General features: G+C 41.9%; 1 protein-coding gene across 9 annotated transcripts in view; it reads left to right on the forward strand.

Moving 5' to 3' along the window:
• Nucleotides 1-24730, forward strand: part of RABGAP1L (RAB GTPase activating protein 1 like) — a 788382-nt gene that overhangs the window by 206474 nt on the left and 557178 nt on the right. For all 9 annotated transcript variants that reach the window (XM_070077152.2, XM_070077147.2, XM_089299425.1 and 6 more), the window contains one exon: nt 19321-19414. In XM_070077152.2, coding sequence (XP_069933253.1) covers nt 19321-19414 — 94 coding nt within the window. The remainder of the gene's footprint in view (nt 1-19320; nt 19415-24730) is intronic.

A 24730-nucleotide genomic window follows, 5' to 3' on the forward strand; every position in this document is an offset into this window, starting at 1 on the left:
TTGACGCCAATATGGGATGCCGGCACTGCAGGCGGCGGCTTTACCTGCTACACCGCAGCGCCAGCGCCCTGAACTATTTCCTCTATCATTAAGGCTTCTTGTCCTATCACAGGCCCGAAGACTTGGAAGGATAGAATTATTTTGTGAAACCCAGGGGGCAGCTCTGGGGTGGCTGCAGCAATGGTTCAAGTGGGCCCTGGCATGGCTTGTGCTGGTGGCAAACGTTGGCCTCATCCCCATGCTACTGGCTTTGCAGGCGTGCAGAATGCAAGAGTTAGGGTCATGGTGGTTTTCAAAGGTAAGCCCATGAGCCCAGGCTGCGTTGTGCACCAGGGTTTGAGTTTCCTGAGTGGTGCCCCTGATGGTGCAGTGCCTACTGGAATTGTGAGAGTGAAGACCCCAAGAAGGTAGAGGTAGCAGCAATGTGAGATACTTGCCAGGGAAATTTGAAGTAACAAGTCGGGCCAGACTCAGAAAGGTGCAGCCAGAGGGGCGAGAAGGGCAGAGCTGTGGAAACGTGGAGACCTCCACCTAGATTTCAAGAGATGTCTTTGGACAACCTGTGGGGCCGTGCAAACATCATTGTGGGGCCTGAGCCAGCTACTCGGAGAAAGAGGAGTTGAATTCTAGTGGTGAGAATCTGGGTATCTCCTGAAGTCTATACACCTGTCATTTTCCCACAGTGTGAGATTTCTGTTGAATATTTATAATGTCGTTTTGTCCAGCTGATGGATTCAAACTTTCAGGTTTAAGGGATTAGGAATCCCCCTTTCACTCCTTTTCTTGGAAGGAGAATGACATTTTTCGTGAGTGGAATAATAAGCCTTAGTCATAAAGTGACACAGCAGATTCCCGTTCCTTTAACTCTGACTAACAACAAGACCTCAAGGCAGAGGAGCAGAAGTATGAATTGTGGCTTGAATTTAATGGAGTGTGTGATCTTGTAAGTCACACTTTGTATGCTAGCCTTTTAACGTAAGCGAATTTTTTAAGGAAAGAAAATACATGTTGTAAAAACAATCATAAAAGAATTAATTTATCAGATCCTGTGTGGTCTTTTTGAATTGAAGTAATGTATGTAGAACCATAATTCTCACTATGTAAGGATGTTGTGTTAACTCTGAATGCGTCTCCCAAGTTGAGTATTCACTGTGTTTACTGAAAAATATCCCTCATGAGAATGAGCTACATGGGTGAAAAATGCAGAGGTAGGAAAAGCCGAGAATCCCTGATTACGGATCCACCCATAGGTGGGTGAGTTCAGTGGCGCTCATTCCAATATGAATATGTGAAAGGCTTTTTTAATGCAGTTTCATTTGCTACCCATGCATTTGACAAGTGTCACAAAGCAAATGCCTCTTTTACTCAGAGTGCTGGCTGCAAGTACACTGCAGCACTTGCTAATGACCCCTGTTTTGAAGAATCTGCCCTATATCTACTGAGACAGATGAAGACAATTGATAACAGGACAACCCCTCTAAAGACAGCATTAAGGGGGGCCCACACTGTGGCGCAGTGTGTTAACACCCTGGCCTGAAGCGCGGGCATCCCATATGGGCGCCGGTTTAGACCTGGCTTCTCAACTTCTGATCCAGCTCTCTGCTATGGCCTGGGAAAGCAGTAGAAGATGGCCCAAGTCCCTGGGACCCTGCGCCCGTGTGGGAAACCTGGAAGAAGCTCCTGCTCCTGGCTTCGGATTGGCGCAGCTCTGGCCATTGTGGCCAATTGGGGAGTGAAACATCCAATGGAAGACCCTTCTCTCTCTCTGTAACTCTGACTTTGAAATAAATAAATAAATACTAAAAAAAAGCATTAAGGATGCATTCTTCATAGTTTTTCAGTGTGATTCCTGATCAGTTAAGATGATTAGAAAGCTCTTTATGACGCAAGTTTGTTATTCAGTAAGTTATATCAAACATAGAAAATTTTAATAATTTTTAGTAGGCACCTGCAGTTCTGCCAGTTGTTACACACATAAAGTTAGGTAAGACATGACTCAATAGAAACAAACTCATAAGTAGATAATTTAACAAAATACAGAAGTGTAGTAAAAAGATATAAACAGGGTGTCATGAGAACTGACTAAAAGGAATCTCGTTAACCCAGAAATTCAGGGAAGATTTCTTGGAAGTCATGTCTCTGTATTCAGTCTAGATTAATGCATATTATTTAACCACAAGTATTTGGATGCTGTGGTAAGGGAGGCGTCCAGGCAGAGGGAAACTTTGGGTGATGGGAAGGCCTGTGTGTGCAGTAAAACCCAGATCGTTCCCTTGCAAGGGTGGAGAGAACAGGAGGCCAGATTGGAGGGCAGAGGGTAGGTGCTGGAGGACATTGTGTCTCAGCAATGCTGCATTGTCTGCTTTAGCTATGGGTTGTTATAAGAAATACCTCCACAGATGTGCTAAGAATGCCTATGAGGTATTTTGGGTGTTTTGTATAGACTTAGGAGATCAATTGCTTACATGGCTTAGAAACAGGTATCTCTCTTAATGAAGTTGCTTTTAGGGGCAAGCATCATGGTGTAGTGGGTAAAGCTGCTTCCTGCGGTGCAGGCATTCCTTATAAGTGCTTGTTCAAATCCCAGCTGCTCCACTTCCAATCCAGCTCCCTGCTGATGTGCCAGGGAAGGCAGTGGAGGAAGGCCCAAATCCTTGGGCCCCTGCACCCACGTTGGAGACCCACTGGAAGCTCCTCTCCTGGCTCCTGGCTTCAGATCAACTCGGCTCTGGTCCATGTGGCTATCTGGGGAGTACACCAGGGGACGGAAGATCTCTCTCCTCTCTCTCTGCAATTCTGTTTCAAAAAAATAAATCTTACTTAAAGAAAGTATTTTTAACCTTTTATCAAAATTGTGCACTTAACCTTTCTCTTTTTTTCCTTCTTGACTTTATTTTTGGAGATGTTTAAAACCTTGCTTTTCGTTACCTTGTTGCATATTGTGTTAGCCTAAGTGTTCTGATTAAGACATCTTTTTTTTTACTATCCCATATAACATTTACTTTTCTGCTCCTATTTCCATTGTAATGTATATATACTGCTCTGCCATTTTGAATCTGCGTCCACTTCCTTCCCCAACTCCTGTAAACTAGAAGGTAAGCTCCTCAAGGTCAGGAAACATGTCTGTTTCACCTTTTACACCTGGCCTGGTAATGACTCCTAAGTCAATATATGAATGAATGCTACTGAGATAATTGATTTTTGGTTTTATTTTACTTCTTCCTATTTTTAGCTCCAGACTCAAATTCTCTTTATGAATGGATAGGGTAGATATAAATAAGATACAATTATATTAGCAATATGGGCTTTATATATTAAATTTCTTAAATTGTCCCTTTTTTAAAAAAAAGATTTATTTTTTACTTATTTGAAAGTCAAAGTTAGAGAGAGGCAGAGAAACACAGAGAGATGTTCCATCAGCTAGTTTACTTCCTAAATGCCTGTAATGGCCAGAACTGAGCCAGGCTGAAGCTAGGAGCCATTTGCTTATTCCAGGTCTCCCATTTGGGTGCAGAGGTTGAAGCACTTGAGCCATCCTCTGGTGCTTTTTCCAGACCCTTAACTGGGAACTGGATTGAAAGTGGAGCACCCAGGACTAGAACTGGCACTCACATGGGATACCGGTGTCACAGGGGAAGGCTCAGCCTGCTGTGTCACCATGCTGGCTTCAAATTGTCCCCTTCTTTATTTTTAAAAAATTTATTTTATTTATTTGAAAGGCAGAGTTACAGAGAGAGGTAGAGACAGAGAGGTCTTCCATCTGCTGGTTCACTCTGCAGATGGCTGCAATGGCCAGAGCTGGGCCAATGCAAAGCCAGGAGCCAGGAGCCAGGAGCTTCTTCCAGGTCTCCCATGTGGGTGCGGGGGCTCAAGGACCTGGGCCATCTTCTACTACTTTCGCAGGCCATAGCAGAGAGCTGGATCGCAAGAGGAACAGCCAGGACTAGAACCGGCACCCATATGGGATGCGGATGCTTCAGGCCAGGGCTTTAACCCGCTGAGCTACAGCGCTGGCCCTGTCTCACTTGATTAATCCTTTGCCTGTGGCATCCCATATGGGTGCCAAGTTCTAGTCCCGGTTGCTCCTCTTCCAGTCCAGCTCTCTGCTGTGACCCGGGAGTGCAGTGGAGGATGGCCCAAGTGCTTGGGCCCTGCACCCCATGGGAGACCAGGAGGAAGCACCTGGCTGCTGGCTTCGGATCAGTGCAGCTCGCTGGCTGTGGCAGCCATTTGGGGGGTGAACCAACAGAAAGGAAGACCTTTCTCTCTGTCTCTCTCACTGTCTAACTCTGCCTGTCCAAAAAAAAAAAAAAAAAGAAAGAAAAAAAAAAGGAAAAGAGAGTTGAGGGACCAACTCCGTGGCACAGTAGATTAATTCTCCACCTGCAGCGCCGGCATCCCATGTGGGTGCTGGTTTTAGTCCCAGCTGCCCCTCTTCCAATCCAGCTCTCTGCTGTGGCCTGGGAAGGCAGTAGAGGATGGCGCAAGTGCTTGGGTCCTGCACCCACATGAGAGACTGGAAAGAAGCACCTGGCTCCTGGCTTCGGATTGGCGCAACACCGGCCGTAGCGTCCATTGGAGGATGAACCAACAGAAGGAAGACTTTTCTCTCTGTCTCTCTCTCTCTATCACTGTCTATAACTCTACCTGTCAAATAAATAAATAAATAAATAAAAGCAGATATTGTAATAGAAGCTATGTATTGATGCCTACTGTATGCTGGGTACTTGGGGCTCTCCTTTCGATTACTGCTTCTCAGCACTGTGTGGTGGGTTGTTCCTTGTTTGGAATGTACTGTCATCAGAGCTTTTCCTAGCTACCTATTTCTCATCATTTCCACCTGACCGCTAGCCCAGTTGTCACTCTTTATTTTTTTAAAGATTTATTTACTTACTTGAAAGACAGTGTTACAGAGAGGCAGAGACAGAGAGAGAGTTTTCCATCCTCTGGTCACTCTGCAAATGGCCGTAATGGCCAGAGCTGGGCTGATCTGAAGCCAGGAACCAGGAGCTTCCTCCAGGTCTCCCACGTGGGTGCAGAGGCCCAAGAACTTGGGCCATCATCTACTGATTTCCCAGGCCACAGCAGAGAGCTGGATCAGAAGTGGAGCAGCTGGGTCTGGAACCGGTGCCCATGTGGGATGCCGGCACTGCAGGCAGTGGCTTTACAGCACCCAGTTTTTACTCTTTATAATCGTCTTTGAGTATTGTTAGCTGAGATAGGCTCTTCCTGCTCACATTTATTTATTTTTTTTCCCCAGGAAACACTTCTTTTACACATCGAGGTATAGTGTTAGTCATTCTACTGTTACTCTAGTGAGAGTTCTTTGAACAGACCATTATAATAATTTTTAGACTATTGTATTACAGTCTTTATTCATCTCTCTTACCTACTAGTGTATTAGTTGCCAAGGGGCAGATGGTGTTCTTTTTGAGTTCCCACTGCCTAGTGTGTGGCAGGTGTTAAGTGAGTATTTAATGAATGAAAATGTCTTTGAAATGGTTCATTCATGGAACAGAGTATTTTTGTTTTTCAGATTTGTTAATAGAAATTAAAACAAGTGATACAGAAGTGATAAGTGATAAGAAATAAGTCAACATAGCATGCTTCAGACTGCTTTTCCTAGAGAAGACTGCTTGCAAAGCTGAAGTTAGCCCTGGGCTGGTATTAGAGCACTTAGATTTTGAGAGGGTTCCTAACTGATGAGAATGAGCCACTGTCCTTAAAACTGCCAGTGGTATGACTTCTGAGAAACACTTGCTTAGCTTCTCAGAGTCTGGAATATTTTTTTCCCCATAAGCCTGGTACTTGTAGGACCAACACCAACAGAAGCCTCAGGCACTGATTGTCTCTGCTTATTACCTTTCCTGCAAGCAACATTTTATATGTATTATGACAGCTTGATGTTGGAGAAATGAAATATGTCCTATGTGATCTTATTGGGAGAGAATTGTTGTAGGGTTGGGTCTCATTTCTTCTGGACTTCATCTCTGGTGGTCAGGGACACTTAAAATTTTCTTTTTCCTCTGAATGTTTGATCATTTTAGTCGCTGACATAAATTGATGATAGATCATCGGGAAAAGACCATATAAACTTATTAACGTACAGTAGCACAGGAGCCACACGCAGAGTGTGAAACTCAAAGGAAGTGCTAGATGGTTGACTCTGAAATAGAACTCTGAGCTGCAGAAGGAGGTCGGGACTGCTAGGTTGGGGGAGGAGGTGACAACACAGGTTAGTGAGGGATCAGGAGAGGAAAATGCACCGCGTTTGTCTTAATATTCACGTGAAGTCGTAGTGGTCATAGCCTTTGGAAGACAATGGGACGTCTCGTGGAGATCTCTGGGCAGATCCAGATAAGGCAGTTAAAGAAGAGTACGAGCGAACGCCTGCTTGCGTCAGCTGGTCACTGCTGTGGATAGAAATCCTCCCTCTTTTCTCTCCAGCACAAAGGTCAGCTTTTCAGGGCTGTTCCCGTCTCTGTGGCCCCCCTAAGCAGGCAGCTCTAAATATGTCACTACGTATATTTTGTGGTGGCCTGTTCTGATACCCCTTTGATGATGATTTCACTTTGTATCCTTTCATTATAGTGAATCTTAGCGGTGAGTAGGACCATGGGCGAATCCTATGAGTCCTCCTGGTGAATCGTTAAATCTTAGGGGTGATCTGGAAGACCCCTGACATGATAAGATAGATAGATTCTCTCTACTTCTAATTAGGGGAGAGTTGACAAGTAATAAATGAGCAAGCAAAATATCAAGAGCTAATATTCCATACAGGTAATTAAATTTAGTTGGTTGCTAGTGTATCTAGAGAACTACTTTGTACTGGCTTTTCAACAGAATTTCTTTCACTGGAGGAGGTTGGGTTTCAACTAAGATCTGAGTGACAAGTTGAAGCCAGCCTTTGGGAGACGGGGGAAGAGAATTTCAGGAGAGGGAACAGTTAGCGCAGGAGCTCGAGGGTGAACCTGTGCCTGGTGTGTTGAGAAGGGAGGACGGTAGGGGACGAGCAGGACAGGGGTGTAAGATAGGTGTGGACACAGAGGGGGCGGAATTCATGGAAGGTCCTGTAAGCCACAGCGGGGAGATTTTTGTTTGTTTGTTTTTTTTTTTTTTTTCAAATGTATTGTGAAGTCTTTGAAGGAATTCAAACTGGCGAGAGAAAGCTATGATGGCTAGTTTCAGAACACCACCCAGCTGCACATCGGAATGGATTTCAGTGGCGCAGGGGTGGAAAGCAGGCAGGCCATCCTGGGTATTCTCAGTTGTGTCTGCCAGTGATGCTGGAGGCTTGCACTAGGCTTCTAGTTTGAAGGGGGAGAAAACTAGATAGATCTGATTTATGATCAGTGCTTGGGAATTGAATGTAGGTGCTGAGGGCAAAAGTTTTCAACAATAGCTTGTAGAATTCTAGTTCAGAGCTGTAATTTGCGAAAATGGAAGGGGGGAAATCAGGCACATAAAGGCATGAGACGTTTTTCTTTGAAATGTTACTAGATGTTTAAGTAGAAATGTTAGGTAGGCAGTTGATATACTTTTTATAAGATTTTATTTGTTTATTTATTTGAGAGGTAGAGTTAGAGACAGACAGACAGAATGTCGTCCGTTCACTGGTTCACTCCCCAGATGGCTGCAACAGCCAGAGCTCGGCTGACCTGAAGCCAGGAGCCAGGAGCTTCTTCTGGGTCTCCCACGTGGCTGCAGGGGCCCAAACACTTGGGCCATCTTGCACTTTCCCAGGCCATAAGCAGAGAGCTGGATCAGGAGAGGAGCAGCTGGGACATGAACCATTGCCCATATGGGATGCTGGCCCCAGGTACAGTCTCTAAAGCAGGTAATGTAATATATAACGTGATCTGCAAAGGAAGGCAGGCCAGTATTCAGTCCATTGGAGAGAACAGTGTTACCATTGGGTGAGGCAGAGCAAGCTTAGCAGGTCCATCAAAGTGGCACTGCTGTTTTGAAACCTTACGTTTTACTCTAAAAGCCATTATTTCCTCAGTTCTGCTTTTATTGCTCACTGTGAATATTGAAGTCCTTCTGTGTAAGAGTCAATTTGTATTAAAGTCTGACCTGGGACGGGCATATGGCTTCGCAGTTAATATGCTCGCATGCCATTTCAAAGTGCCTGGGTCGGAGTCTTCCCTTTGGTTGCTGACTCCAGCTTCCTGCCAGAGAAGACCACGGGAGGCAGTGGTGAGGGCTCAGGTATGGAGTTCCTGCTGTCCGTGTGGGAGACCTGGTGAGTTCTCAGCTAAGCCAGTGGATGGGCGTTCACTCTTTCTATCTGTGACTCTCTCTACCTCTAAAATAAATACATAAAAAGTGTTTAAAAAGACTAAGTGTGGTTTATTTTGACTGTGTCCTCTTTCTCTTTAGTAGAATCCTTTTCTTCCAGAGTCTGCATCTCCATTTCCAGATTCAGAGATGTTTGGCCGTTTCTTTCTACCTCCCTCTAACTTTCCCTACACACCTGTCCACTCACCCACACTCACACCCACACCCACACCCACACTCACACCCACACTCACACCCACACTCACACACGTGAATGGGTAGATATTCTGCCTCTACAATGTCTGATTTCTAATCTGTTCTGTGACTTGGTTACTATTCAGCAGACTTTAGGACAGGAGCATACAAAAATCTGAATGCAGACATGAGCCCGATCTTGATTTCATGTGGCTGCTTTTGCTAGTGGTATGGTTGTCCCCCTCTGATAGAATTTGTAAATATTTTCCCTTTCAGAGTTACTTGCTGGTTGAAGGCAGCAATCAGGCCAGTTAGAAGACCCTTCTTTAAATTGCACTTTCTTAATGTATTTTTTTAAGATTTATTTGATGGGTGCCGGTTCTAGTCCCAGCTGCTCTTCTTCCCATCCAGCTCTCTGCTATGGCCTGGGATAGCAGTAGAAGATGGCTCAAGTCCTTGGGCCCCTGCGCCCACGTGGGAGACCCAGAAGAAGCTCCTGGCTTCGGATTGGCACAGCTCCGGCCGTTGCAGCCATCTGGGGAGTGAAGCAGCAGATGGAAGACCTCTCTCTCTGTCTCTACCTCTCTCTGTAACTCTGTCTTTCAAATAAATAAAATACGTATTTTAAAAAAACCCATTTATTTGAAAGAGTTGCAGATAAAGTGGGGGAGAGAGAGATCTTCCATCTGATGGTTCATTCCTTAAATGACCGCAACAACCACAGCTGGCCCAGGCTGAAATGAGGAGCCAGGAGTTTCATCCGGGTCTCCCCTGGGTGCAGGAGCCCAAGCACGTAGGCCATCTTCTGCTACTTTCTCAGGCACGTTAGTAGGGAGCTGGATCAGAAGTGGAGGAGACGGAACTCTAACTGCTGCCCGTAAGGGATGCTGGTGCTACGGATGGAGGCTTACCTTGCTTCCCCACAGGGCCAGTTTATTTTTACCAAGGTTTATGTATTTGAAAAGCAGAGTCAGTCACACACACACTGACTTTCCTTCTGCTGGCTCATGCCCCAGATGGCCACACAGCTAGGTCTTCACGTGACACTGCATTATGAGATGCTGCCATTGCAAATGACAGCTTAACCTGTGCCACAGTGCTGGCCCCGAGAGGACTTAATCTGACATGGGAAGTGTTGGCTAGCAAACTCTTTCTATCCATTCGTGGAATTTGAGCTATCCTAATACAGTGTTTCTTCTCTGTCACCTCTTTGCTTCTAATTACCTCCAACCCTTGCTTATGTTTTTTTAAATTGTTTTGCTGCCTTTAAAGCAGTCATTTCTTGAATAAATAAACTTAAAAATAATCTTTTTGTGTAACTATTTATGTATGTTTTTTCTCAGCGTCTGCCACATTCTCCTCTCCTTCTTCACTATGGCGTTACTGACTTTGAAAGAGAGTCATTGATAATAAATTTAAATGAATATTTCTCAGGTTTTTTATGATAATATGATAACCTCATGTTAAGAAAATAGTTTGCTTAATATTGTTAATTGCCCTTCAGGCTTCCCTGGTTCTCTTGAGCTTCATCGACAGATTTCAGTGATTAATGATGCACTTTTATTAATATTTTGTGTTTAGAAAGTACGGGAGGAATTAGAAAGCTGTAATTAAATTCAGATTGACAGTGATGATACTTTAGTTGGGAAAGAGCTCATTCATCTGTGGTCTCTACTGTTAGTAATAAATCACCTTGCCTTTGATGGTAGGGAATGTTGTAACATTTCTGGAATTGATGATGATCTTTTGTGTTAATTTTAATGATTGACATATATATCAGCTTCCTTGTAGAACAATTATATTCTGACCCTGTCTTGCAAGAAATGAGAAATTATATTATAGTCAAGGTTATACAGATATAGTTTTAGTTTTTGGCTGTCTACATTACATTATTTACCTTGAAGTAGTCAAAACAAATTGCTTTTACACTAATCTAGATTGACAGGTGTCGTTATTACCTTTGTGAACTTGTGCACTTACAGGTTGTGCATGAATAATAAGGTTTGAGGTTTTTATTTCTCCCTGAGTGGTTAGATGAGAATTTATAGCACTATATTGTGACCTGTGCAAGTAGTATTTACTCAAAAGAGTAAAATTAAGAGAAAAATCTTTGAAAACCCTTAATAGTAGCATTTTATTTGTTTATCCCTTTTCATTGTATGAGTTATCCTCAGTTAAAGAGTGGTGAGCATTTGACCTCATGGTTCAGATGCTGGACGAGATGCCCTAGTCCCTAATTGGAGTACCTGAGGTCAGTGTCTCCCTCTGATTCGTGACCCCAACTTCCTGCCAAGGTGGACTTTGTGAGGCAGTGATAATGACTCAGCTGAGTTCTGGCCACCAGAGTGGGAGACCTGGACTGAGTTCTGGGCTCCTGGCTTCACTTCAGCTCCCGTTTGACCACTGTGGGCATTTGGGGAGTCATCCAGTTTTCAGGAGGGGGACACTGTCATTCTTTCATTCCCCCTGCTACTTTTCAATAGATAAATTAAAAATCTTTTAATTTTTTTTAATAAAAATGAGATTTTTGTGCTTATTTACTCCTGATTTTATAATTTATTTGAAGCTTTATTGAAAAGGGTTTGTGTGTGTGTGTGTATGCATTCCTTTTATAATGTCAATTTATACTAGTTCTGAACATTTCCTTTCATGATTAGGATGAAAAACATTGCTAATAGAAACAGAATCTTTTTTTTTTTTTTGTAAAGCAATGAGTGTCCAAAGTTAAGAGCCCTTAAATTAGTTTGATTGAAGCATCATGTATGTTTGTTCTGTTTGATCTAAAAACTTGTATCTAATGTCTCTTCTTTTTGAGTTCTACAATTGACTAGTGCTCTCTGCATGTTAAAAAATCATTGGCTGAGATGAGAAGAGATAAAACAAACCTGGATTGCCTTTCTGGTTGCTTTGAAGTGATGGAAAACTGTGGACTCGGCAGCAAAAATAATAATAAAAAAGATAGTTAATCTCTGAATACTAATGTGCTCCGAGCAGCAGGTTTAATACTAAATCTGTGTTTTCACTGAATTCTTACAGTACTATGTGATTGAGACTGTTATTTCTATTTCATATATTTTTAGACCAAAGAAAGCAGTAGTTCTAAAACGTGAATTTGATGACATGTGGAATACTCTGGACAATGTGTTGCTTTTGAAAGAGCCAAGTAACTGCACAGAGACTAAAACAGAGTAAGGAAAATGTTCCTGAAAAGGAATTGAAAATTAGACAAATTAGAGAAGGCATCACCAAATTCTCTTCCCTATTCACTATCTTCAAACTTTCCTAACGCCCCATATTCAGTCAAAAGGTGAAATGCCCTCTTGATCAGTCACCATCTGGAAACCTGTGCACTGTCTGTCCTCGGGGAGTTTACCAGATTTGTCTTTGGCCAGTGTTTCCACATCCCCCTGCCTCCATCTTCCCAGAATAGAGCAATAATTAGGAAATACTTCCATTTATTCCACATTTGAGTGTTGTTATATGCTGAAGGCTAAGGTGTGAAGACTAGTAAGACATGGTCTCAGCACTCAATGAATGTGGATACCAAGAAAGAGAATCTGACCTATAAATCATGAATGTTGTAGATATTAAATATATGAGTAAATAATGGGAAAAAAGCTATATTTTCATGAAAATCTAATACTTTTTTCCCTATTTTACAATTTTTCATTTTATTTGGGAGGCAGAGAGTTGAAGTGGGTGGGAGATATTCCATCTGTTCCCTCCCTAAAAGCCTGGAGATGGGCCCAGCTGAAGGGTGGCAGAGACCCAAGTCCTTGAACCATCACCTGCTGTCCTCCAAGGTGCTTAGTAGCAGAGAGGTGGAATGAGAAGTGGAGGCAGGACTTGACTCAGATACTCTGATCTGGGATGTGGGTGTCCCAAGTGCATTTTTAACCACTGTGCCAAATACCCTCCCTGAAAGTCTTCTAAGTACTATGGTAGAAGTCTATATAGAAACAAAAGAGCAAGGAAGGGCAAGTTTTCTGGGAGTAGGAATTGATAGTGGAAATACAAATGCTTAATTGGACCCTGTAGTTCCTTTAGCTGTGTTTCCTGCCTCTGCTTCCCCATATTGCATGAATTTGAGTAAGGAAAAATGTTTATTTACCATTTCCACTTCCTTTCAGTTCCTCAAACCCTTTAGTGGAGCTTCTACCCCCATATTCTACATTATAGGTATTCATATTTGTTGACGTAAAATGACTTGCGATAGCTAACATTTATCTAGCTCCTTTGCCAGACTTTGTAATATGCGTCCTGCTTAAAATAACTTTCTCATGTCTTACAATTCCTTGGGCAAGCAGATACTGTTATTATTCCCATTTTAAAAGAGTGGCAACTGAAGCACAGAGAGCTTCAGCAAGGTTTGACCAGGATCACAGCTCAGTAATGATAGGACTGGGTGTGAAATCCAGTTTGGCTTCAGCAGTCATGCATGATGAATAACTGAGTGAACCAAGTTCTCTTTACCCATGTCTGCACACAGATGCTTAAATCTTAAAGGTCTCTAATTTCTAAGGCGTGCATTTTTTTTTCTAGTTTAAATGGATTTTCCCTCTTAACTTTCCCTCACTCAGCCTGGAAACTTTGAATTATGCTAATGGGGATCTGGGAGCTGGGACCATAGAGACAAAAATTATTTCTGTGACCAAGGAACTCATAATCTGATGGGAGAAGATGTAGAGGAAACATGTAACTATAATAGACGTAGTGCTGTGATGTAGTGGGTTCAGAGGGTGAGGACTTAGCCTTGCTGGGGGAAGGGGACGAACATGGGTTTTGATGGAAAAGCTGGAGTTAGTGAAGCCTCTCTATAGGAATCCTCCACTGCTGTAGTTTCTGTGTTTTTTCTCACTCTCACCCTATATATGATAGAATACAGTTACCTTTTCAAAACCTACAGATTGTTCTGCATGGTTTCATCATTTCTTCTCTTTTCATCTTAGTCATGGTCAGTCTCGCCGTGTGTGTGTGTGTGTGTACTGTACTGTGTCCTCCATCGTCTTTATTATTTCCTTCTTAGCTTACTTCTTTTATCCAGGAACTCTGTCTAATTCAGTAGGAACTTTAATTTACTTTCCTTCAGCCCCCTTTATTCTTCTCCAGGAGATTGTTCGCTAAGTATCTGCTGCACTCCTGGTATTGTGTTTCTGCAGTAGGATAGACAGATCTAGCCAACACTCTGGAGGTTCCTGTGATCTCAGCTTCATTTTGTTCTTCCTGCGCGTTAGTGGGAATTTCACCTCCTGAAGCCTCCCAGATAAATCTGTTGCCCACAGTTGACTGTGTTTTGGACATATTGCTTTAAATGTGCCCAAGTTTACCAGTTTGGGCTTCTGCTGCCAGCATTTGCTACATGTTGGTTGCTGAACACAGACTAGCATCTGCTAACTGCCAAGCACAGCCTCTTCTGAAGAAGGTGGTAGGAAAGAAGTGTAAGGGTAAGAGGATTTGATTTCAGATTCAAACCATGTTGAGTTCCCTTTTTTTTATTTTTTTTTATTTTTTGACAGGCAGAGTGGACAGTGAGAGAGAGAGACAGAGAGAAAGGTCTTCCTTTGCCTTTCTTTCACCCTCCAATGGCTGCCGCGGCCAGCGCACCACGCTGATCTGATGGCAGGAGCCAGGTGCTTATACTGGTCTCCCATGGGGTGCAGGGCCCAAGCACTTGGGCCATCCTCCACTGCACTCCCTGGCCACAGCAGAGAGCTGGCCTGGAAGAGGGGCAACCGGGACAGAATCTGGTGCCTGACCGGGACTAGAACCCGGTGTGCTGGCGCCGCAAGGCGGAGGATTAGCCTAGTGAGCCGCGGCGCCGGCCAATTTGGAGCATTTGATGCATTATGTCTGTCAGGCTTAGAGCAGTGCCCAAAATATAGATGAAAACGCAGAAAGATATTTGGTAGAGGCCAGTGATTTTTATCTTCCTTAGCTGAGTCTTGTTTTCCCATCTGAGTATTTGGGCCTGACTTACTATCATTTCCTGTTTAATTGTTTCATCAGGAATCTGTTTCTACTTCAAATTATGTTCATTTTCTTCCCTTCTCTGCTAATCTAGATTTTTACGCTTCTGATAACTCTTTAGGTGGTGGATAACAACTTTGGAAATTGTCAGGAAGACAATATATTGTTATCAGTGACAATGTTATGCCTCATTAGTAGGGGTTTATAGTAATAAAATAGGTTTTTGTTTCATGTAGCCATGGGCATTATTCAGAAGATAAAAATCATTTTCTCATGTGTATTATCATTATCATCATGCACGTGCATTGTGAAGCATTAGAATATTTTAGAAATTTTAAAACTCAAAAGTGAAAAATGTGATAAGGTATTGTTAGATGCAGAAACTTAATGCTGTTAATAGTTTAATATGCATTCTTCAAATTTTTTTAGAAGTTCTATGTAATCACATAGCTAATATACTTTGGATGATTTTCACATTGCATATACAAATGCTCCTTGACTTGTGATAGGGTTATATCTCAATAAACCCCTTGTTAAGTTGAATATATTGTAAGTCAAAAATGCACTTAACACACTTAACTATCAGTTATGATTCCTTAGCATAACCTACCGTAAATATTCTCAGTTCACTTACATTAGCCTACAGTTGGTCAAAATCATCTAACAGAAAGCGTATTTGATAATATAGTATGGATTATCTCATGTAATTTATGATAGTCAAAGTGAAAAACAGAAAGGTTGTATGTGTACAGTTTTGTACCAGTATAAAGTAGAGAAATTATAAGTAAGACCATTGTTAAGTTGGGGACCATCTGTACAAACTGATTGTTTAAATGACTTAATAATATTCCCTTGAATGGATACACCATAATTTAGTGAATTAAACTTAACTGGTATATTCCTGATACTCTTTAGTGACTTATTACAAGCAAGGATACAGTGAAAACCCCTTTAGCTACAGTCCTTGATTTATGATGGTGTGTGTCTTAAGAAACCGAACTGTTTGAGGCTACTGCTACCTCCCAGAGAATGTAGGAAGCTGGAAGCAAGTATTCAACCTGAATACTCCTAGGTGGAATTCAGGCCACTTATCTGGTAGGCCAGACGCCTGCCCCAGGACTTAGAATTTAGTTGAATTTAAGATGGATTTATGTGGGCATAACTGTATTGTAAGTCAAGGAGCCTCTGGACTTAATGATAGTTCATCTTTGAATTTTTCAACTTTGTGATGTGTTTATTTGAATTTTTCAACTTAGGATGGGGTTACATGGATATAACCCCATTGTAAGTTGAGGCACATCTTGAGAGCTTGTTTGGAGGTTCTAGCAGGGGAGTGCAGCTACTTGTAAACCCTTGACCGAAGACCAGTTCTCCTCTAGCGGGGAAGGTTGTCCTCTTTGACCGAGCGTGCAGCTTCGGGAGGGACGCACATGGAGCGGTGAGGGAGGAAGGGGACACCCGCCTGGCCAGCCGGATCAGCCGAATCAACCCTGGCGATCAGTGGGTGACAGATGGCGCAGCCAGATCGCCCTCACCTCCAGAGGCACGTCTTTATATCTGTTTGGTGTATATGTTTCTGGAGAGTAAATTTCTAGAAGTGGAGTTGCTGGAATACATGGTATATATGAATTTATAATTTAATAAATTAAAAAAGACTGCTAATAAATGATAACCTTTTGTGGATTTGCCTATACTTTTATGAAAACTAGGTGTTATCAATATTCCAACCCTGCTAATTTAGCTCTGAATATTAATTTTCATTTCAAATTATTAATGAAGTGAGACTTTCTTTATCTATGGGTAGTTATGTTTTATATTTTGTTTTGTTGATATTAGTAAAATCGTGTTTCTGTTATTAAAAATTGCCTTGTTTCATAGGTTGGAAATATTTTTAGTTTTTTTAAAATTTGTTTTTGAATTTGTACTTTTTAATTTTGTCTATTTGAAGGAAAGAGAGAAAGAGAGAATGAGAATATCTCCCATGCACTCGTTCACTCCAGAAACGCTCGCAATAGCTGAGGCTAGGCCAAGTCAAAGTCAAGATCCAGGAACTCAGTCTAGGTCTCCCCCACAGGCGGCAAGGACCCAGCTCCTGGAGCCATCACAGGCTCCTTCCGCCTCGGGGTGTGTTAGCAGAAAGCTGGGGTTGGGAGCAGAGCCAGGACTTGATCTGTGGCACTCTGATGGGGGATGCAGGTGTCCCAGGTGGCACCTTAGCTGCTGTGGCACATGCCCACTGTTTAGCTTTTCAGCAGTGCTCTCTGCCTGACTCCATGAGAGCGTTAGATTCATAAAGTTGGTTTCTTAATCTTTGTTATGGCATTTTGATTTTGTCTCATGCTTAGGGATTCCTTTCCCAACAAGATTAAGAGTCTGAAAAATTCTCTGTGTCAGTAGTAGTTTTGATTTTTATTATAATCAAGATTTATGATGTCTATGAATGTTTATTTCATTTTCTCCCTTTTCCCTTTTCATTGTGTTCCTAGGATTTGCTCTCCAATATAGTATGTACAACTTCATCAAACATTTTTTTGGAAGCTTTTATTTAATAAATATTAATTTCGTAGGTACAGCTTTAGGAATATAGCGGTTCTTCTACCCCTCCCCCCGACCTGCCCTCCCATCTCCATTCCCCTCCCACCTCCTACTCCCTCTCCCATCTCATTGCTTATTAAGATTCATTTCTAATTATCTTTATATACAGAATATTAACTCTATACTAAGTAAAGATTTAAACAGCTTGCATCCACACAGACACAGAGAGTATAAAGTGCTGCATCAAACAGTGTTGAACCTTGGCAAATTATTATTTACTGTGGAGCGGAATAGAGTATTAGGTAGGACCATCTTGGATCCTGCATGTTTAAATACTGATTTATAAGTACTTTTTTGGGTAACAATTTATAAGTTAGGGTAACTGTTAGTCTCTGTTTGAGCTTGTCCTAAGTTTAACCTGTTTTCCAGTGTAATTTTAATAGTCCCCTTTTGCTCTCAAAAGTGTCTCAGATTAGGTGAAAAATTATGAGCTTAAAGGGGTAGTTGTTTACATGGAATAGTTTTTTAGGATATTGTAACATTAAAGCTTTGGTAGTTTGTGTTTATAGTATTCCTCCAATACATAGTAATAGTTGACTTGCTTTATTAGTTTTTTAGAGATCTCTCATTTCTATTTTTTTTTTTTTAAGATTTGTTTATTTATTTGAAAGACAGAGTTACACAGAGAGAGGAGAGGCAGAGAGAGAGAGAGAGAGAGAGGTCTTCCATCCAGTGGTTCACTCCCCAACTGGCCACAATGGCTGGAGGTGTGCCAATCCGAAGCCAGGAGCCAGGAGCTTCCTCTGGGTCTCCTATGCGGGTGCAAGGGCTCAAGGACTTGGGCCATCTTCTGCTTTCCCAGGCCATAGCAGAGAGCTGGATAGGAAGTGGAGCATCTGGGTCTGCAACCAGCACCCATATGGGATGCCAGCGCTTCAGACCAGGGCGTTAACCTGCTGCGCCACAGCACTGGTCCCACATTTCAAATTTTTTTTTAAAAGATTTATTTATTTGAGAGACAGATTTAGAGAGAGAGAGAGAAAGAGAGAGAGAGGTTTTCCATCTGCTAGTTCACGCCCCAAATGGCCATAACGGCAAGAGCCGGGCCGGTCGAAGCCAGGAGACAGAAGCTTCTTTGAGATCTCACTCTTGGGTGTGGAGGCTGAAATACTGAGCCATCTTCTACTGCTTTCCCAGGCCATTAGCAGAGAGCTGGATTGGAAGTGAAGCAGCCGGGTCTTGAACTGATGTCCAAATGGGCTGTGGGCGCCACAGGTGGAGGCTTAACTTACTGCTGTGCCACAGCACTGGCCCCCATTTTTTATTCTAGGAAGCTTCATTGATTTGCTTATGTGAGATACTTCCAGGGCAGTCATGCTAATGTGTATCTTCTTTGTCTTCATTCGAATCTCCAGATGTTCACTTTTTTAAACAAATTATCTCAGAATTTTTGTTTAACTAGTTTTCCTGAAGATGAAGCACTTGTTGGTGTGTGTGCGTATGTGGTTTTGGTTATATTTTACTAAATGTAATAAAATCTTTTTGTATGGATATGATCAAATCTTTTCACCTGACCAGATAAACCTTTATTTATTACATGAATATTTTTAGATGATGTATAGATAACCAGATGTGAATTAGTTTTATTTGGATCATTAGATTTTGTAGTATGCCAAGTAATACTGTTCTTAACACAGGTTCTTTGGGAGTAACTTCATGTCAATCTCTATTTTACTGTACCAGCATTGATAAAACCTTGGGACTTGCCATGTGCCAGAAAGATTTCAAGCTTGCTTATTTCATTCAGAGAGTACCAGCCTTTTCCTATGTAGTACTGTGTCAGAGGCCTTTTTATTACATAGATGAATTGTATCTATCACGTTTCCTTTCTTAGCGCCTCTATTACTGATTATAAGGTTTATAGAATTTAGAATTACTCATTTTCACCACAGACTGTTTGTATCATAATATAGAGTATATGTTTCTCATTTCCTATATTCATATATGTGTTTTATCACTAAGTTTTTGCATTTCTTGGACTCACTAATAAAATATTAATATTTGAAAATATTAATGTGGTACAGTTTGTGAATTTTATTAGGTAGTTTCAGCTTCATACCATGTAAATTATGGATGTGAAGTTTTGTAAAATGCTTATTTGACAGTATTTAGACAAGGATAGACTATAATAATAAAGTTTCGTTATTTTTACAGTAGTTTTAATAATATAAGGAGAAGTATTGCTTAATTTTTTTATTAGACACACCATCGTATTTCTCATACTATGCAAATATCCACTATAATATATAATGTGTGTGTTTGGTTTCTATGTTTCTTCTGCAGAGAGTGATAATGAACTCTCAAGTGGAACAGGTGATGTGTCTAAGGATTGTCCTGAGAAGATCCTGTATTCTTGGGGAGAATTGCTAGGAAGATGGTAAAAATCTAATTTTTAATTAGAATTTTTATGTTTGCATAGTTGATGTTAATTTGTTGGTATTAATTAAAATCTTTGTGTTAACATAGTCTTTATTTTTTTAACATAGACTTTAGAGAACAAATGTTAAAAATGTGTCTTAATATCTTAATGGACTTTAAACATAAAAATCAAATATAATTCATAGATACGTTTTCTGTTTGGCTGGGTCTAACTCCTTTCCCTCCCACCTAGTCCCCTGCCAATAGTCTTAATTTTAGAAGATATGGTTACCTTATTATTCTACTCTGTCATAACATTGTTTAGAGTTGCCAGTTTTTTTTTTTTTTTTTTTTTTTTTTTTTTTTTTTTTTGACAGGCAGAGTGGACAGTGAGAGAGAGAGACAGAGAGAAAGGTCTTCCTTTGCCGTTGGTTCACCCTCCAATGGCCGCCGCTGCAGCCGGCGCACCGCGCTGATCCTGGCAGGAGCCAGGAGACAGGTGCTTTTCCTGGTCTCCCTTGGGGTGCAGGGCCCAAGCACCTGGGCCATCCTCCACTGCACTCCCTGGCCATAGCAGAGAGCTGGCCTGGAAGAGGGGCAACCGGGACAGAATCCGGCGCCCCAACCGGGACTAGAACCCGGTGTGCCGGCGCCGCAAGGTGGAGGATTAGCCTATTGAGCCACGGCGCCGGCTCGAGTTGCCAGTTTTATACTACATTGCCTACATGTCTAAATATATATTGTTAAGGGATTATATTTCCTTTATTAAGTCTATTACCACTAAAAGGGATTGTAGAATTTAGAATTACCTCACCACTAATTGTAAACTCTGAATTGCCTGTCTTGTTCTTTCGGACTAAAACTATTACATTATATTAACTACCAAAAAGGATAGTTTGTGTATTATAATACTGTCTCTTTGTATGAGGGGCATTCAGAATGTTCACGGACAATGCGTTTTTTAGAAAAGCTATACATGGATATCAAAATTTTTTGTACTAACATTAACATATAGATGTATTTTACTATTTATTTCTGTATACTTGAAAGGCAGAATAACAGAGAGACACTTCTTGTCAGACACACATATACACACACATACACACACACATGCACACAGAGATATCTTTTTCTGCTGGTTCACTGCCCACAGTAGCCAGGCTGGCCCAGGCCAAAGGCAGCAGCCCAAAACTCCATCTGGGTCTGTGATGTGAGGGGCAAGGATCCAAGTGCTGGAGCCATCCTATGCTGCCTCCCAGACTGAATTAACAGGAAGCTGGATTGGAAGTGTTAAAGCTGGGACTTGAACTGGCACTCTGGCCCACCCCTAAATTTATCTTTAACTACCTTTTCTATGAATGTTTTGAGTACCCTCATATTTATCATAATGTTTTTTAAAGGATATGTATATTTATTTATTTGAAAGGCATAGTTACAGAGAGGGAGGGAAAAGGTAGAGGGTGGGAGAACTCTTCCATCACAGGTTCACTTCCAAAATGGCTGCAACGGCTTGGGCTAGTCCATGTCAAAGCCAGGAGTCTGAAACTCCATCATGGTCTCCCATGTGGGTAGCAGGACTGAAGTACTTGGGCCATCTCCCACTGCTTTCCCAGGCACATTAGCAGGAAGCTGGATTGGAAGTGGAGCAGCTGGGACTGTGTGGCTACTTAATCCGCTGTGCCACAACACTGGGTCTCATAAATATTTTTTCCCCAGAAAACTTTTATGTAAGGAATACATACTTCATATATTTCATAATTACAACTTTAGGAACACGGTGATTCTTCCTACCTTACCCCCTCCCACCTACTCTCCCGCCCCTCTTCCTCTTCCCTGTCCTGTTCCCATTCTTATTTTTTGCTAAGATCTATTTTCAATTAACATTATACACATATGATTAACTCTGTTAAGTAAAGAGTTCATCAAATAGTATGAAAAAAAAAAAACAACTGTTCCTCAAGAGTTGAGAGGGAGGGCTCTTCAAAGTCATTGATTCTCAAAGTGTCAGTTTGACTTCTGTAGTAACCACAGATCAGGGAGAACATACGGCATTTGTCTTTTTCGGACTGGCTTATTTCACTAAGTATGATGTTTTCCAGCTTTATCCATTTAGTTGCAAACAACTGGATTTCTTTTTTTTTTTTTAATACCACTATTCCATGGTGTACATATCTCATAATTTCTTTATCCAGTCTTCAGTTGATGGGCATCTGGGTTGATTCCATATCTTAGCTATTGTGAATTGAGCTGCACTAACCGTGGGGGTTCAGACCACTCGTTCAGATGCTGTTTTCATTTCTCTTGTGTAAATTCCCAGGAGTGAGGTGGCAGGTCATATGGTAGTTCTATACTCAGATTTCTCAGGTATCTCCATACTGTCATACATAGTGGCTTTGCCTGTTTACATTCCCACCAAAAGTGAATTAGGGTACCTTTTCCCCCATATTCTCACCAGCATTTGTTGTTTGTTAATTTTTATATGAAAGCCATTCTAAGGGGGGGTGAAATGAAACCTCATTGTGGTTTTGATTTGCATTTCCCTGACAGCTAGTGGTCCTGAGCATTTTTTCATGGGTCTTGTCCATTTGGATTTTCTCTTTTGAAAAATGCCTGTATAAGTCCTTTGCCTTTTCTTAACTAGATTGTTTTGTTGTTGTGGAGTCTTGATCTCTTTATATATTCTGGTTATTAATCCTTTGCCAGTTGCATAGTTTGCAAATAATTTCTCCCATTCATTCGGTTGCAAGGCTAGTTCAGCGTTGTGTCTGTGCAATTCAGTATGTCAGCAGGCTAAAAAGAAAAAACATGTAGTCATCTCAGTAGGAGCAGAAAAAGCATTTGGCAGTATTCGCTCATGGTAAATACTCCCAGTAAGCTAGGAATGCAAGGGAGCACTCTCAACCTGATAAAAGGCACCCCTGGAGAAGCTATGGGCAACATCTTACAAAAGATTGAAAGGCCTAACATTGGGACTAAGGCAGAATGGGCCTGTCCAGGACTGTAAAGCAAGAAAAAGAAATAAAAAGCAAACAAGATTGAACATTGGCATTGTGGTATGGTTGGTAAAGCTGCCACGTGCAAAGACAGCGTCTCATATGGGTGCCAGTTCAAGTCCTGACTGCTCCACTTCTAATCCAGTCCCAACTAATGGCTTGGAAAAAGCAGCAGAAGATGGCCCAAGTGTTTGGGCCCCTGCACCTAAGTGGGAGACCTGAATGAAGCTTCAGGCTTCAGCATGGCCCAGTCCTGGCCATTGAGGCCATCTGGGGAGTGAACCAGTAGATGGAAGGTTCTCACTTGCTCTTTCTCTGTCTCTTCTCACTTTGTAACTCTGACTTTCAAAATAAATAAATACATTTTTCAAAAAAAATTGGAAAGTAAACTATAAAGCTTTCTGGTTTGCAGAAATGCGATCATCTATGTAGAAAATCTCAAGGAATCTGCAAAACAAGCAAAAACTCTTCTAGAACCTACAAGTGGGTTCTGTAAGGTTGTAGGTTACAAGGTGAATATGTGAATGCTAATCTTACTCTAAATGCTAGTGATGCAAAATGGAATAAATATTTTAAAAGCTAGAGAAGCATCATGGAAGTAATATCAAGTACTTAAGTGGAAATATAGCCAATTGTGTGCTGAAGCTGTACTTTTAAAATGTTCTGAAACAGTAATGAGTGAAATCAAGAGACCTAAATAATGGAGAAATAGTCTGTAATCGTGATTTAAGAATTAATGTTAAGGTTTCATTTCTTCCTGACCTGCATAATTTCAAAGAAAATTAAAGCAGAATTTAAAGAATAGATCTATCTATCTATCTATCTATCTATCTATCTATCTATCTATCTATCTGAAAGAGAGAGAGTGAGAAGAGAGAACTTCCGTCCACTGGTTCACTTCCTGAATGTCCACAACAGCTGGGACTTGGCCAGGCCCAAATCAGGAGCCAGGAAGTCCATTTGGTTCTCCCAATTAGCTGCTTCCTTCCCAGGTGCACTAGGAGGAAGCTGAACTGGAAGTGAGGCGGCTGGGACTTTAGCTGGCGCTCTGATGTGGAGTGAGGATGCTGGTGTGACAGATGGCAGCTGAATCTGCTGTGCTGGAATGTCAGCCTGCTGAGTATTCTATAGCAGCCACCAATCTCATTCTAAAACTTGCACAGACCAGTTAGAATATCTAACAGAATTTTGAAAATGAAGAACAAAGTTGGAAGATATAGTACTTGATTGCAGGGTTTTTTAAAAACCTATGACAAAAGTATTAGATAAGAGATATGATAAGGATAGATGATAGATCAGTGGCACAGAATAGAGAGTTTAGAAATACAGGTAAGGCCAGTGCGGTGGCACAGTGGGTTAACGCCCTGACCTGAAGCACTGGCATCCCATATGGGTGCTAGTTTGAGACCCGGCTGCTCCACTTCCAATCCAGCTCTCTGCTGTGGCCTGGGAAAGCAGTAGAAGATGTCCCAGGTCCTTGGGCGCCTGCACCCGCATAGGAGACTCGGAAGAAGCTCCTGGCTTCAGATCGGTGCAGCTCCGGCTGTTGGCGACCAATTGGGGAGTGAACCACTGGATGGAAGACATCTCTCTCTCTCTCTCTCTCTCTCTCTGCATCTCCTCTCTCTGTGTAGCTCTGATTTTCAAATAAATAAATAAATCTTAAAAAAGAGAGAAATACAGGTACACAATTTAAACTTTTCCAAAGAAGATACAAGGATGGCCAATTGACACATTAAAGGATACTCAGTCTCATTAGCCATTAGAGAAATGGATATAAAAACTAATGTGAAGGCCGGCGCTGCGGCTCACTAGGCTAATCCTCTGCTTTGCGGTGCCGGCACACCGGGTTCTAGTCCCGGTCGGGGCGCTGGATTCTGTCCCGGTTGCCCCTCTTCCAGGCCAGCTCTCTGCTGTGGCCCGGGAGTGCAGTGGAGGATGGCCCAAGTCCTTAGGCCCTGCACCCCATGGGAGACCAGGAGAAGCACCTGGCTCCTGCCTTCGGATCAGCACGGTGCGCCGGCCGCAGCACGCTGGCCGCGGCGGCCATTGGAGGGTGAACCAACGGCAAAGAAAGACCTTTCTCTCTCTCTCTCTCACTGTCCACTCTGCCTGTCAAAATAAATAAATAAATAAATAAACAAACTAATGTGAAATACCAATGCATGCCCACTAAAATGACCGTGATTGAAGAGACAGATAACAGCAAATGCTGACAAGAATGTGAAGAAATTGGATTAGCTTAGCAGTTGCAGTTCTCATAGTTGCTGGCAATGCTGAATGGTGCAATTTTGGAAAATAGATGATATTCTTTTAAAAAGTTGAATGTATAGACTTCTCAT

The sequence above is a fragment of the Oryctolagus cuniculus genome, chromosome 7 (genome assembly GCF_051225735.1).
Source record: "Oryctolagus cuniculus isolate XC-2025 breed Fujian yellow rabbit chromosome 7, ASM5122573v1, whole genome shotgun sequence".
NCBI classification, from domain to species: Eukaryota; Metazoa; Chordata; class Mammalia; order Lagomorpha; family Leporidae; genus Oryctolagus; species Oryctolagus cuniculus.